Consider the following 15,673-nt stretch of genomic DNA (forward strand, 5'->3'; position numbering starts at 1 on the left):
TTGAAGTTTAGTTATCGAAAAGGGAGGGAACTCAGATTAATTAATTAGGTTTAACTTTTTTTTTTAGTTTACTAAATTTTATATATATATTGAAAGAAACAACTAATTTTATTCAAAATAATAAATATCTCAAATTACAATAAAGATTTACAATCACAATCATAAATTAAACACATAATTAAGAAAATTTCCTATAAACATTGAAACAAAACTAGAAACTTAAAGTCACATAAGGACAATAAAATAAAAGATTAAGTATCTAACTAAGAAACTCGAACAAAGATAGATACAAACAGATCTGATCACATTGGCAAACAAACCATAAAAAGGGATCAAGCTATTGAAAGACCACTGACAAACTGTAAATAAAACTCGAGCGACATGAAAAGCATTAATCTGATATCTAGAACTCAAGATACACTCATTTTATTGAAGACAACGCATACAAAAATTCTTATACGGGATTTTGTTAATATTATAGATTTTCAATATTTTTATAGATTATATGTAATATAATTTAATATAGGATGATGCATTATCTATTAGGATTATATTTGCTATTTTATTAGGAATTAAGATCGAGTTCAAACATTATTCTTAGTTTATTATTATTTATTAGGAAATAGAATTAGAACATGTTTAGTTTATTATTATTATTATTCATTAGCTATTTTGGGCTTTTAGAACTCCTCTCATATATAAAGGAGGATTCATTCAACTTTGTAATCACATTTTTCTTGAATATAATACATTGAGAGTTTATCTTTGCAAGTGTTTATTACTTGTGCCTTCGAAGTTTCTTTTCATTGAGTTCTTTTCAAGTTCTTTGTGAGAGAGATCTTCACAATCCAATTTATCTCTTCATTGCGATAGGAGGGTAGATTAGAGCCATTTATCGAGTTTTCCTTTTCATTGCGACTATGAGGGTTCGATAAGACATTTATCCATCTATTTCCATCATATTCATCTTCATTATCAATATCATCCACGCCACTATCTTCACGATTTGTCCATAAACCCTAATTTGGCTAAGTTATCCTATATTATCTTTTAATTGTATTTAGTTATCTTTACCCTTTTATTTTCCTTATCTTGTTTTGTCTTAATTTATTTGTCTCAATTTCCACCAACCCTAATTCTTTCATATCATCTCATTACCTTTGCCTATAGCATCTTAACATTTCCCTCTCGTTCTTTGATCGAGTCTAGAGCTTTCTAGGTTTGATTCTTCAATGACGAGCAACGTTTATCATTAGATGTCATTTCCCTATCAATTGGTATAAGATTTGGGATGATTGGGAAGAATCAAAGTAATTTGACTTGTTCTTCAAGCATCACCCATCAAAGTACACTAATAGGGCTATTTCATGAATATTCATCATTTTTAGGTACTTTTTCAATTTCTTTAAGTTTAGTTTCAATTACTTCTTGTTAGTTTGCTGATTTTCATTGAAAAAAGGATATAAAAAGACAAAAAAACGTAAATCACAAATCAAGAAATTTGGGGCTTATGTTTTATAGGTACTTGCTTCGTTCAAATAGAAATCTACACTCCAAAATTCAGGCTAATCGGACATCAATAGACCCCTCTGGTTCATCATTCAAGATTGTTCGACAGATTTGTGCACTATTCATTAATGGATTTTTGAAGAAATCTATAAAAAGAATTTTGTGCTAAAAATTTCTATATTGTGACTAAACTCATTGAGGAACATTCAAAAAGTATTTTAGAATTTTTGGAGATAAAAAATCCCCTAAAAATGTTGCTCAAGTTGATATAGCATTTTAGGTCTTTCTGGTTTGGGTTTTCAAATTTTCTTTGACTCTTATTGCTTTAGGGTCATTTGTTTCACCTTTTCTTTGTTCCTCTACATCATCTAACACGTTATCTTTCTTGTGTTATTAGGATTAAAAGAATTTTCATATTTCTTCTTCCTTGCATTCTCGTTCACTAGGAGTCTTACCTTTCATTGGCTTCTTAGAACTCCTAAGTTTCTTTTTTTTCTTTTGTTAGTGATCAAACTATGATACGAACATCAAAAGACTTTTTGGAGAAGAAAGTTTTAAAGAGTTCAAGATCAAATTTCTTGCCTCTCGTTGTGTTGCTTCCTTGGAGTGACTTGTGAGGTTTCTTGTTTTCTTTAAAAAAATTCACATTATAGGTTGTTGTGAGTGTTGTGATTTTCAAGATGTTCAAACTATAGAAACCACGATCAAGCATTCCACAGTCCTATGGCGTGGAAGACCCACACGCCTACTATGAGTGAGAAACCAAGATGGAAGTCATATTACACGACTATAAGGGTTCTGAACAAGACAAATTCTTTGTACCCACATGGAATCAGAACAAGGCACTGTTTTAGAGTATACAAGTTAGATTTGGGAAACATTCAATCAATTCATGGGATGAGCTCAAATTTCATATGAGATAACGATTTGTGTCAGATTCCTACACTAAGAAAAACCTACACAAACTTCGAAGGCTACGACAAGATACAAGATTTGTGGAGGATTATTATAAAGAGTTGAAATCCTTATTTTGACGAGCAATGATTTGTAATGAAGATTACTACTGTTACCAATTCGTGAAAGGTCTCATTCGATACATTCGTGATGGAGTTATTATACAAAACTTTAAAGATCTTCAGGGTACACTACAAAAGACCCTCACAATTGAAATACAATGGAAAAGTCATTTCAAAGACACTTGCCAAGGTACTTCATCTACTTAACACGATACTTCATTTACTACTCCACCTTCTACCACGAATAATGAATCGAACGACGACGACGACGAATACGATGGTAGCAGTCTTGTAATATAATATATTGATATTCAGTCACTTAGCTTTACACCATTGGAATCAAAAGATAAATTGAAATCCATGTTATGAAAATTTGTGATGAGGGTGAGAAAACACAAAAAGACAATCAAGAAAAGAAAAAAGAGGTCACAACCCATAAAAGCCAAGAACATGACCTACAGGAGGTGAGTGAACTTTATTGTGAGAATAAAAGAGTGATTGAAAATACATATGTGAGCACAAAAGAATTGAGAGAGAACATTCTTCACAAAAAGCATTGCATCCTTGTTCGCTTTCAAGAATAAATTGTGACAATTTGTAACATTAACAAGGATTTTCCTAGTGTGTTTATTTTCTCTTATAGGATTTTTGAGAAGTGTTGGTTGATCCACCTAACAAATTACCACTAGAAAGAGAGAAATAACACCAAACTGATCTAATTCAAGGTTCCATTATACCTAGTCGAACAAAAAAATTTAAAGAACCCAAAGAATTAGATTTACTGTAAAAAGACTACATCCAGGAAAACCTTAGTCATTGTACCATCTCAATGACGAAACATGAACTAAACCACTCTACAAGTAAGTACATTGTTATCTATGTTGATGATATTCTTATCCACTCATTTTCTTTTAACTAGGTTCAAATACTTGAAACTTAGCAACTAGACATACTTTCGACAAAGGTTATCATCCATAGTAAACATGAATTCTTTAAGTGGTTAAAAAATCGAGGTAAGAAAAACAGAGTAGAAGATGCACTATCCCAAAGGTGCACTCTTACTTATCAAACGCATACTACTATTTCGAGAATTGAACATATCAAAGATGTACATCATGGTGACTCAGAGATTTCTGATATATATATATATATCCATTCTTTTAAAAGTTTTTTTAATGAGTTCTATTTTGTATGTGGATTTACATTTCAATTGAATATGTTATGCTGTCTACAAAGCTCCTCACAAGAATTCTCGACTCATGAAACACACTTAGGAGACTTCATGGATTACTTTCACGAACCACTTGACATAGTTTTTAAACACTCTTTCTCACCACACACGAGTGAAACCATGGAGAAAACTTATGTTGATTTTCTCACAATCAAAGACAACAATGGCCTGAACCATGTTGATTTTCAGCCTAAACTCCAGATTTCAAAAATTGTGTTCAAAAGAGTATTTTAAGACAACAAGAATTTGATTCCAACAAGGAACAAACCTCTACTAAAGCACATAAAGACATATCACATTGATCCAAGTAAGTATTTTATAATTTTTCCTTCCCACACGTCTAATCCCTTTTCTTTTGGAGTTTCAAATTCGAGGTCGAATCCTTTTGAGGAGATGGGGGATGATACATGCACAAGAGTCAATAATAACAACAACACATGCTTCTTTGAACCGATCTTTCTACTTGAACCTATTAGAAGAAAAAATTCTCGAAGATTCAAAACATATTTATTCGGTAAGTATAATGTGAATGAATACTTAAAAGGATCTAATGTTTCTCCCTTTAATGTTTCAGATTCGAGGTTGAATCTTTTGAAGAGAATGAGAATGATACATTCATCACATGTCTCACATCATAGGAAGATGTACCAACGCTTCCAATTGACTCACACGACAAAGCCTTGGAGAAGAAGACCAGCAGAGCAGCAGACTTGCAAATGCTTTTTGAATAGGACCCTAATGTTATTTGGTCAACTTCCTTATGGAGTTACGACCGACTATCTCTTAGATTTACAACGATTATTGAATATTATCAATCTGATAACGGGAACTCAAGATAAGATCATTTTAGTGAAGATAACATAACGTATACAGAAAAGCATATACAGGATTAATATGAGATTTTGTGAATATTATGAAATTTCAACATTTTTATTGATTATTTGTAATATAATTTAATATAGGATGATGCCTTATCTATTAGGATTAGATTTTTTATTTTATTAGGAATTAAGATCGAGTTCAAACATTATTCTTATTTTATTATTATTTATTAGAAATTAGAATTAAAACATGTTTAGTTTATTATTATTTTTATTCATTAGCTATTTAGGGCTTTTAGAACTCCTCTCTTATATAAAGGAGGATTTATTCAACTTTGTAATCACATATTTTCTTGAATATAATACATTGAGCGTTTATCTTTGCAACTGTTGATTACTTGTGCCTTTGAAGCTTCTTTTCATTGAGTTCTTTTCAAGTTTTTTGTGAGATTGATCTTCACAATCTGATTTGCCTCTTCATTGAAATTAGAAGGGCTGATTAGAGCCATTTATTGAGTTTGCCTTTTCATTGCGGCTAGGAGAGTGATATGACATTTATCCATTATATTCATCTTTATTATCAATATCATCCACGGCACTATCTCCACGATTTGGTCATAAACCCTAATTTGGCTAAGTTATCATATCTTATCTTTAATTATCTTTAGTTATCTTTATCCTTTTATTTTCCTTATCTTGTTTTGTCTTAATCTATTTGTCTCAATTTCCACCAACCCTAATTCTTGCATACAATCTCCTTACCATCGCACATAGCATCTTAATCTTTCCCTTTCGTTCTTTGATTGAGTCTAGAGCTTTCTAGGTTCGATTCTTCAACATTTATCATTCGTTATCGCTTCCCTATCAGAGAGTTCAAAGCAGGGAAGATCAACAAGATATCAGATAAGTGTCATCTTAATCAGTCGTAGTGATGTTAAAACAACCCTTAGAAAAAAATAAATGAAAAGCGACCAAACAACCGAAAACATATCAAAATGCATATGAAATCATGCCATAAAGACATATGAAAATGTGTCATACAGACAGACTTATTGAAATTAAAAAAAAGAAAATAGAGATACAATATAGGAAAAAATACTATTGGTCGACAATCAACATTAAAATTGTTGTCGTTAACAAAGACGAAAAAGAAAAGAGTTGAACTGCACAATAAGAAAAAATAGTTTTTTTTTTATTACGAATTATACCAAAGACAATAATGGCTTTTTATTATAGTATATATTTAATTGTAAATATTACTTGTGGTTGCTATTTGGGTTAGCTTGGTTAGAAGTATTACGATTAGGCCTAGGTTGAATATTGAAAGATTTGGATCCGATTAAAAATTATGGCTCCGATTCAACATCGATCTGATCCAAATTTCAAATTTTTTGTACAATTCAAAATTTCATCTGAATATGAAGAAAAAAATCAATTCAACATGAATATATAAAATTTCTCGACCTTTTGACATTAAACATTCACACCCCTTAATTCTATAGTACTCGAATTCAGATCTTCAATAAATAATAATAATTCTTTTAGCACGAATGTCACTTAATTCATGCATAAATAATTATTTTTTATTCAACAAAATAAGGACATAATCGAAAATATAAAAAAAAATTATTATAGTTACTATCCCAAACTATATAAAGATCAATTATACTATTATTTGTGGATTTGCAAAAAGAATTAGTACCAAATTGCATATCAATGACAAAATTAAGTACCAAAATTTATATTAACCCTATTATATAAAATATACTTTGGAAATGTAACCACGTGATTTTCTCCGGGAAAAGTGAAATGTAAGTTTCGGTGGATCCCCCACCATGTTAGATGTCAGCGCGAGTTTCATCAAATGTGCACGTGGCTTAAAAAAGGAAGTGCAAAGTGGAAGCCGGTGGTTGACGTCATCAATTGAGCACCGTTTCTCATATCTCGCGTTATTTTCAGGTTGCGATAAATTCACCACCTCATTATATTGTGTCTCTTTTCCTATCAGGAATAACGATTAACGAGTTTTTTTTTGTCTTTAATTATATTATATTATATTTAATTAATAAATAATTATTATTTACAATTACAGGTTAGTTATTTTCTTTTGTTTAATAAGATGTTTATTCCACATAATAATGAAATTAATATATAAATTTTAAAGGGTAAATTACATATGTAGTACCTAAATTATCAGTTTCAATCCGTTTGAGTACCTAAACTTTTAGTTTTTTTCAAAACCATATTTAAAGTTAATTTTTGTTTTATTTTAGTATCCTGTTTAAATTTTAACTTTAAGTTTTGAAAAAATTGAAAGTTTAAGTACTAAAGCGGACCAAAACTGATAGTTTAGGTATTAAACTCGTTAAGTTTTTAACAACATGTATTAAAATGAAACAAAAACTAAATGTTAGTTATAATTTTGAAAACATTAAAAATTTAAGTACTAAAAGGACAAAAACTAATTTATGTACTAAATACGTAGTTTACCCTTAATTACATGTCATAATTTTTATATTTTTTTAAATAAGTATTAATATTTTATTTATTAATCAATCAATCAATCCAGATCGGATACTATAGAGGCGAGTGCGATTTTCCCAACCTAGTTTATTCTATTCATAAACGTCAAAATTCAAACCCCCAGTCTTGTTTAAAGGATATGCTGCTTCATCCCACTAGATCATCTGTTTAAATAATAAATATAATAAAGTATTTATAATATTATTTTGTTGATGAAAATAATTTTATCTGATTGGTTGTTAACGATTTATCTCTTTTGACAAATAAATACAGTTAAGAAAATAATAACCATTGATCATTGTTATTTCTATGTAAAAGAGATGATACATAAAGATAGACGATAGTGAAATAAGAGAAGAAAAAATAGTTAAAATTTCTTTCTCAAGTAATATGTGTTTATAGTGATTTTAACTGATAAAATTAATCATAAGATCACTGTGATTACTCGTAAGTCAATAAATTAATAGATATGAGATCAATATGTTAAATAAGCCTAATCTTAAATTTTATAGATTTTCTGAGTTATTTAGAAATCTACTCGTATCTATATACTATAATTAGTTTGGAGGCTACAATTCTCCTATACATGGAAGATATGAGTTCTATAAAGATAATGATAAACTAAAAGATACGTTACGCATCTCAATTGACAGAGAGATGATAGTTTTCGAAAGAAACATTTAAGGGTATATTAATTATATTATTAGAATATTAATATTTAAAATTATTATTATTATTATTATTTATTTTCTTTTTTGTTCCTAAAATTTTGCTTTGACTAGGGATGGCAAAAAAAATATGAACTCGACGGGAAAAATCGAAAATCGAATTAAACGGGTCGGGTTCGGGGATGATAAACGGGGACGGGATGGGGAAAACCGTTTATGCTAAACGGAGACGGGTTTGATAATCTCCGTCCCGATTACCAGATTACCCGGCCTGATAAATATTAAAAATAATTATTATATATATATATATATATATATTAATTAATTTAATTTAAATTAAATTAAAGTATATATATAATATTTATATATTTAATTTAAATATATATACCCGGCCTGATACCCGTTTAAATAACCGTTTATGCTAAACGGAGATACTCGTTTTCCCGCGGTTTTATCCGATTACTCGATGAGAATCTTCGTTTAAATCTCTGCGGTTTTTTAAACGGGGACATGTACGAGTTTTTTAAACGGGGACAGGGACGGAGAGACCAACACCCGGCTCCGTCCCCGTCCCCGTCCCCGTCCCGTTGCCATCCCTAGCTTTGACTAATCTGGAAAGACTCGAGCCGTACACTCGGTTTTCTACATACATTAGGACTTAACTCAAGACTTGCTTAAGCGATATTAAACTGCTTATAATTTAAACCAACCCGTTGGTTTTTAAAATAATTATTTAAATATTTATTATATTAAAAAATAAATTTTTAAAAAATAGAAAACATTTTATATTCACCTCACCTAAATGTTAAAAATAGTCTAATTATAATATGTATAGTTCGGACCGAGAGAAGCGTGACCAACCCAAAAGGTCGAGATTCTCGTACTATAAAATGACGTGATATAGTTCAGTATCCTTGATTCCATTTTCTCGAGAAAACAATTTTCCGAGAATTTTCAGATAAATCCCCACCAAGACCATATTTGTTGCCGTATGGACGGGGACCTTTTAATTTGATCTCCAATATTGACTTTAAATGACTCCCTCCCTTCATCTTCCTCTTGTTTTTCTCATTTTTTTAAGTCCCAGTTTGCCACCATTTTCTCACAACAGAGACTCAAACACTCCACAAATCTTCCGATCTCCCCTTAATCCGACCTTTTAAGGAAGGTGGAGAGAGAGAGATCTCAAAGAGAAGTCTTTTGGGGGAAAAAAGAATTCTTTATTTTTGATACTTTACTTCTACAATTGATAAAATTCTAGCCTTTTTAGCTTTTCAGGGCAATAAAATAAGAAATGAAGCAGTTATTTGAATACCCTTTTACCGTCTGTTTTATGGGATTTATTCAGGTTTTTCATTGAAGGAATAGGGTGATTCAGTTTTTTTTTTGGGGAATTTGAGGCTTTTGTTTGTTTTGGAGAAGATGAAAGGAGAGGATCAATCGAGGTCTTTGTTTGGGATTCATCTCACTGATAGGCCGAAATGGCAACAGTTTCTTATCTGTTCATCTGGGTTCTTCTTTGGCTACCTTGTTAATGGCGTTTGTGAGGTTTGTTCTTCCTGTAATTCACTTATTGTTAAACCACTGGTGCAAGAAAGCTTTCGTTTCTATGGTTGTTTTGAATCAGTCACTTTATTTGCAATGGTTTCTCGACTCTGCATGTGACCGATTCCCAGCCATGCATGCCTGGTTTTTCTATCCTTTTTCTGGGTTTTTGTTTGGTTGCTGAGAAAATAATGGAAAAAGGTAGAGACTAGAGAGTTGAGAAATTCAAATAGTGTTTCATTTTTTTTGTATTGTTTGGTTGTCAATGTTGTTGAAGCAGGTTTCAAGTAGTTCCTCTGTTTGATTAATATCGTACAAAACGATTAAATGAATACATTTTACTGTTTTATTGGATTAAAATCTCCATTTCAATCTGAAAAAAATCCCATTCCAGTGCTATGATTGATGTGTTCTTTTGGTTGTGTAGGAATATGTATATAATAGGCTTCAGTTCAGGTACATTCATCATCAATTTCCATTGTTATATTATATATATATATATATAAGATAGGATCCATTAACACGCCATAGGATGAATCTCAGCTATCTATTTAGATTCATCCAGTAGTTATATTTTTGTGTAAAACTATGAGCTTTACACTGTATAAGTGGATTCTATCCTATATATATATATATGTATATATTGATTTTTGTTGACATAAATTCATGCAAATGTTTCAGCTATGGATGGTACTTCACTTTTGTACAAGGATTTGTTTACCTGATATTGATAAGGCTTCAAGGCTTTTCCATGAAGCAAATGGTGAATCCATGGAAAACATATGTGAAACTCTCTGCTGTTCTCATGGGTTCTCATGGATTAACCAAGGGTTCTTTGGCTTACCTCAACTACCCTGCTCAAATAATGTTTAAATCTACCAAGGTAGCTATGAATTTGTATAAGAATTCGCTTTTTATATGAAAAATCTTCAGAAAATATCGAACTAACATATGGCTTTTTGTTTGTTCTTTTTAGTTCTAACATGTTGGGTTATGTTCCTCTGAATTTTAGGTGCTGCCGGTTATGATTATGGGTGCATTCATCCCTGGGCTGAGAAGGAAATATCCGTTTCATGAATACGTCTCTGCGGTGCTTCTTGTTGTTGGTCTCATCCTCTTCACCTTAGCCGATGCTCAAACGTCTCCGAATTTTAGCATCATTGGTGTTTTAATGATTCTGGGTGCTTTGATTATGGATTCCTTTCTTGGGAATTTTCAGGAAGCGATTTTCACCATGAATCCAGATACAACTCAAGTAAGCCATAAAACTGAATTTTCTGTTTGAACCGAAAAAAGTCGCTAATAAGTTACTGATGATTTTATGTTGAATTGCATATTGGTTCATTTTTTTTACAGATGGAGATGTTGTTTTGCTCGACAATTGTTGGGATCCCTTTCTTAGTTGTTCCAATGATTCTAACAGGCGAGCTCGTTAGGGCCTGGAATTCTTGTTCTCAGGTAAATTGCATACTCCCTCCCAGCAGCTATGGCCGTTAGTGCATAAGATAACATTTTATTATGCGACTTACAGAAGAAAATACCCGTGTTTGACATATATCATTCTATGACTATGACATTATGACCGTCGAAGAATCTTATGAGTATAGGGACAAAATTAGATTGAGTATTTACATGTGGAACATGTATTCATATCCCATACTCACAATCAGAGTCCCGAGTAGCATAGTTTAGTAGACTATTCTTGATTAACGATCTTCCGAGAACAAAAGAAGTAACATATCTCTTGTTTCTATAATGTATGATTTATGAATTGCAGCATCCTTATGTGTATGGGGTGTTGGTGTTTGAAGCTATGGCCACATTCATTGGTCAAGTGTCGGTTTTATCCCTTATTGCCATCTTCGGTGCTGCTACGACTGCCATGGTAAATAGAAACACATTTGTAATTTCATTTCAGATATATCGGTTTCTAAAAGATCAATTTTCAAACTATTTCACTATCTCATCTAATTGCAGCCTTTCATGTTTCATCTGCTTGCAGATAACAACTGCAAGAAAAGCTGTCACATTATTGCTGTCATACATGATATTTACAAAACCTTTAACCGAACAGCATGGATCCGGGCTGTTGCTCATTGCCATGGGGATCGTATTAAAGATGTTTCCGGATAATAAAGCGGCACCCCGGATCCCGACATCAAACATAAATGCCAAGCATCATCCGGAAACCCCTTCCACCGAAGCAGAAAGTGTAGAACTTGAAGAAGATGAGGAGAAAAAGCCCTTGGTCTGATAAATAAGGTGAAATTGTTCATCTTTTCTATTTTATTTTTGTTTATTTCCTTACAGAACCCACTGCATCATAGGCGGCATTGCCGTAGCGTGTAGGAATATATGTAACTGATGTTAAATCGACTACTTTTGAATCGAAAAATAATGAATAAAGTTATTGATTGCTGATACTCATGTTATACTGCATCTTGTTAGAGATGAATAAGTTGTATATTGCATGTTGCGACTCCTATACATATGCCAGTTTCTATCTTCCGAATTGACAGACTCAAGCAAACATATTTCTCTAAAGGTCTGGAATTCGAACTCCTGTATCTGTAACTCCTTTTCTTTTACTCCGTTTCCCGTTGTCGAGCCCCTTACCCCGATTCTCGACACCGAGTCCTTCTCTCTGGGAGTTCCTGGTTTCATATTTTCTTCCTTCTGTTTGCTCCCCCAGCAGTATGGTTAATCGCCTTTGTATTTGCCATTCATCTTCGATGTCTTATTTAGTGGTTCGACGCAGAGGCGGATATCGGACTGAAGAAAGTAAAGCTCGGCGTCGATGGAATCTGAGATGAAAACAACTGAGCTGCACTTGATTGACAACAGCTTGTACATGAAAAACCCTCAGATTCTGTCATTAAAAGATATAAGCGATCCATCACTAAAGCTGTAATCTTGATTTCTTTCGATGAACAAGTCCTTCCTTCACATAATCCCAGGAGGAAGTTCTTAATTATCTTTTACCAGTCACAATAAAACAAAATCTTCATTAAAAAATAAGTTGTTTTTTAGTAAAAATCGAGCATATTAACAAATGGATGCAATTTATAAACAAAAAATTAAAATTTTCGAACAATTGATTAATTAAATTATCTTTTGTAGAATAATTGATTAGAAGTCAAATAATCTTTAAATTTTGCTAAATGTCGCATCTTTATGTATCTATTTTATGGCGTTGGTGGAAAATTCATCTTAATATCTTTACTGGTCCTGAAGCTCATTTGAAAACCCAAATCTTCAAGCACAAAATCCCCAAACATCCAAAGATATGAGCCAAAAGTACTCCACTGCTTGAGCGAAGATGCCGAACATCGAATGTCGTATGTACGAAGCGAAATATCCGGAAGTGGATATGGCGGTGATGATACAAGTGAAGAACATCGCCGACATGGGCGCCTACGTTTCGCTCCTGGAATACAACAACATCGAAGGCATGATCTTGTTCTCGGAGCTCTCCCGTCGTCGGAATCGTAGTGTCAGTAGTCTAATCAAGGTCGGCCGAACAGAGCCGGTGACGGTCCTCCGTGTCGATAAGGAAAAGGGTTACATTGACTTGAGTAAGAGGAGGGTTAGCGAGGAAGATATTCAGGCTTGTGAAGAAAGGTATAATAAGAGCAAACTTGTTCATTCTATCATGCGTCATGTCGCCGAGACTTTGGATATCGATTTGGAGGTAATTTCTGATTTCTTCTTCTTTCTGCTATGTTTATGGAACTTGGATATCAAGTATTTCTAGAGTTTAGCTATGAGTTATTGGTAATGAATCGAACTAAATTTTGGGTTTTTTTTTCTGTTATGGTTGTTTGAGGGGAATCAGCTGGCAAAATTGCTTGAATATTGTGGTAGAAAAGATTTATCTGAATAAGATGTATTAGAAATAATTTCACGATCTAGGGGATTGTTGTAGTAATTCGAATATCTCGTCAAAATTCTACTAAGAAAGCATTTGGATTGCATGGCAATTTCATGATATCGCCATGCTTGCATGACACCTTCCTCTGCCTCCGGACTGCATCTCCGCCGGTAACATGCATACAAGCTGGGAATTCGCCTTGCATGCATGACGAGATCATGAAATTGCCAATTTGTCATGCATTCGACACGTTTTCTTGAAATTGCCGTGGACGTGGAGTTCTGATGAGATGTTCGGGTTCTTGTAACAATCAGCGTAGATGATAAAACAAATTTTGGTACATCTTATTTATATAATTTTGCCTGAATTAGCCATTGTTAAGATGGATTTCTATAATCAACTTGCAACTCGCTAACACTTATTACCCGCGACAGGAATTGTATGTTAAAATTGGCTGGCCACTTTACCGGAAATATGATCATGCTTTCGAGGTTCGAAGCCGCCTTCTTTCGAAGTGTCGTTTTAGTTCTTATCACAGTCTTTGTTTTTACCATCTTTTCTGAATGTTTTCCAGGCTTTCAAAATTGTTGTGACCAATCCCGATACCGTCTTGAACACCCTCACTTGTGAAGTAAAAAACCTGGCCCTGATGGACAGGAGGTAAAATTTCAATCTTTTAGATGCATGGAGCACTATTTTTTCAGTCGGCTTGAATCTCTTTTAACTTTTTTTTTCTCTGTTTAGGTGACAGAACTGGTTCCTGCTGTGACTCAGGAAGTGAAAGATGCATTGGTGAAGAACATAGGGAGAAGAATGACCCCACAACCTCTGAAGATTAGGGCTGATATTGAGATGAAATGTTTCCAGTTTGATGGTGTTCTTCACAAGGTCTTATTTACTGGAAACTCTCTCTCTCTCTTTGTCCGTGCTTTGTTGTTAGTTCTTGGATGTCTGTTGTCGGATTCGCAGGAGGCCATGCGCAAAGCCGAGGCTGTTGGGAACGATGATTGTCCTGTTAAAATCAAACTTGTGGCTCCTCCACTTTATGTTCTTACCACTCAAAACTCTTGACATGGTTAGCTTGATGCCCTTTTTCGTCCATTGTATGTTTTTGTGTGTGTTTAACGTTTTTGTTTTCGGTCTATCGGTCAGGACCAAGGGATAACTGCGCTCAATAAAGACATTGCAGCTTGCACTGAAGCAATAGAGCATCACAAGGGTAAACTTGTTGTCAACGAGCGCCTAGAGCAGTGAGTTTCGATCCTTCTATTTCAATGTTGTTGCTTAATTTGAACATCTTTCTACCAAGGGTCACACACTGTGCATTGAGATTCAGGTGAGTGAACAGGACGATAAATTGCTTGCCGAGCACATGGCTAAGTTGCATAACGATAATGAAGAGGTGAGGGGCGACGAAGACCGCGAAGAAGAGGAAGACACGGGCATGGGAGAAGTTGATGTTGAGAATGCAAGTCCCAGGATAACAGAATAACGTTGCTTCATACATGAGGATGATAGTCATCAATTATTTTCACCAAAAACTTGTTTATCTTTCCCCACTTTTTTTTGGTCCTCCATTCTATGCGATGTTCAAAACCTCTTGAAAATTATTGTCCTGCTGAGTTTAAGCGCAGTTTAGAGTAAAACTTCAGAATCTTGACGCTGGGCGATATCCCAATATAAATATTAGGCTTAATACTAAAATAGGTGCCCAATCTATACACATTTTTCCAAATAGGTGGTTAAACTAATTTTCGTCTCATCCAGGTGTTTAACGTTATAAATATTACCCATTTAAGTGCTTGGGCCGGTAACGATATTAAATGACATATGTCATAACTTGGTAATTTTAAAATTTTTATTTAGAATTAAAAATATATATTTTTAGGGAAAAAACACATTTTGAAATAAATTTAAAACTTTGAAAATTTTCATTTCAACCCCTAACTCACACCGGTCGCCGTCTTTTACCGTCGACGAAGCTCCACCCAACCTCCCCTCCCCCGTCGACCAAAAGCGCCATGAAATTGAGACCGATCAATGACCTATTGATGATGAATCAACGTTTTAAACCGCCCAAATCCTAGGATTAAAATCGTGATCCCATGATATTCTGACGACCAATCGACGAAAACTACAACGGTGTATGAGTAGGAGGATGGAAAGGACTACGTCGATGGCGGTGGTCATAACTGAAAAGGACGACGGCAATGAATTAAGATTTGGGTTTGGAATTTTGAGGTTATTTTATAATATTAGGAAAGTTAGTGTTTTTTTTATAAATATTATAATATTTTAAATATTTTATTTAAAAAAATAAATTTCAAAATCACAAGATTATGACACGTATCATCTAACGACAGAAATTAACGTCGTTGACTGCCCAGACACTTAAATGGATGAAGTTTGTAATATTAAGCACCTAGATGAGACGAAAATTATTTTAGGTACCTATTTAAGAGAAACGATATAGTTTTGGCACTTGTTTT

At 33.3% G+C, this 15,673-nt stretch overlaps 1 protein-coding gene and 1 pseudogene across 1 annotated transcript; both read left to right on the forward strand.

Annotated features, from left to right (window-relative positions):
- The first annotated feature begins 8,769 nt into the window (after positions 1-8,769).
- Positions 8,770-12,622, forward strand: LOC120135218 (UDP-galactose/UDP-glucose transporter 2-like). The gene is made up of 8 exons (XM_039151528.1): positions 8,770-9,316; positions 9,741-9,769; positions 9,995-10,196; positions 10,326-10,568; positions 10,670-10,771; positions 11,091-11,198; positions 11,316-11,575; positions 12,548-12,622. The coding sequence occupies exons 1-7, from the start codon at positions 9,191-9,193 to the stop codon at positions 11,565-11,567; spliced, it is 1,062 nt and encodes a 353-aa protein (XP_039007459.1). The 5' UTR covers positions 8,770-9,190; the 3' UTR covers positions 11,568-11,575; positions 12,548-12,622.
- On the forward strand, positions 12,590-14,847 carry LOC120135221 (annotated as a pseudogene).
- Positions 14,848-15,673: the final 826 nt, after the last annotated feature.

Source organism: Hibiscus syriacus, unplaced genomic scaffold, assembly GCF_006381635.1.
Source record: "Hibiscus syriacus cultivar Baekdansim isolate YM2019G1 unplaced genomic scaffold, ASM638163v2 tig00110602_pilon, whole genome shotgun sequence".
NCBI classification, from domain to species: domain Eukaryota; kingdom Viridiplantae; phylum Streptophyta; class Magnoliopsida; order Malvales; family Malvaceae; genus Hibiscus; species Hibiscus syriacus.

Coding starts and splice junctions, on each gene's coding strand:
- LOC120135218 (XM_039151528.1), top strand. CDS start 9,191: ATGAAAGGAGAGGATCAATCGAGGTCTTTGTTTGGGATTCATCTCACT. Junction 9,317..9,740: donor TTGTTAATGGCGTTTGTGAG/GTTTGTTCTTCC, acceptor TTGGTTGTGTAG/GAATATGTATATAATAGGCT. Junction 10,569..10,669: donor TGAATCCAGATACAACTCAA/GTAAGCCATAAA, acceptor TTTTTTTTACAG/ATGGAGATGTTGTTTTGCTC.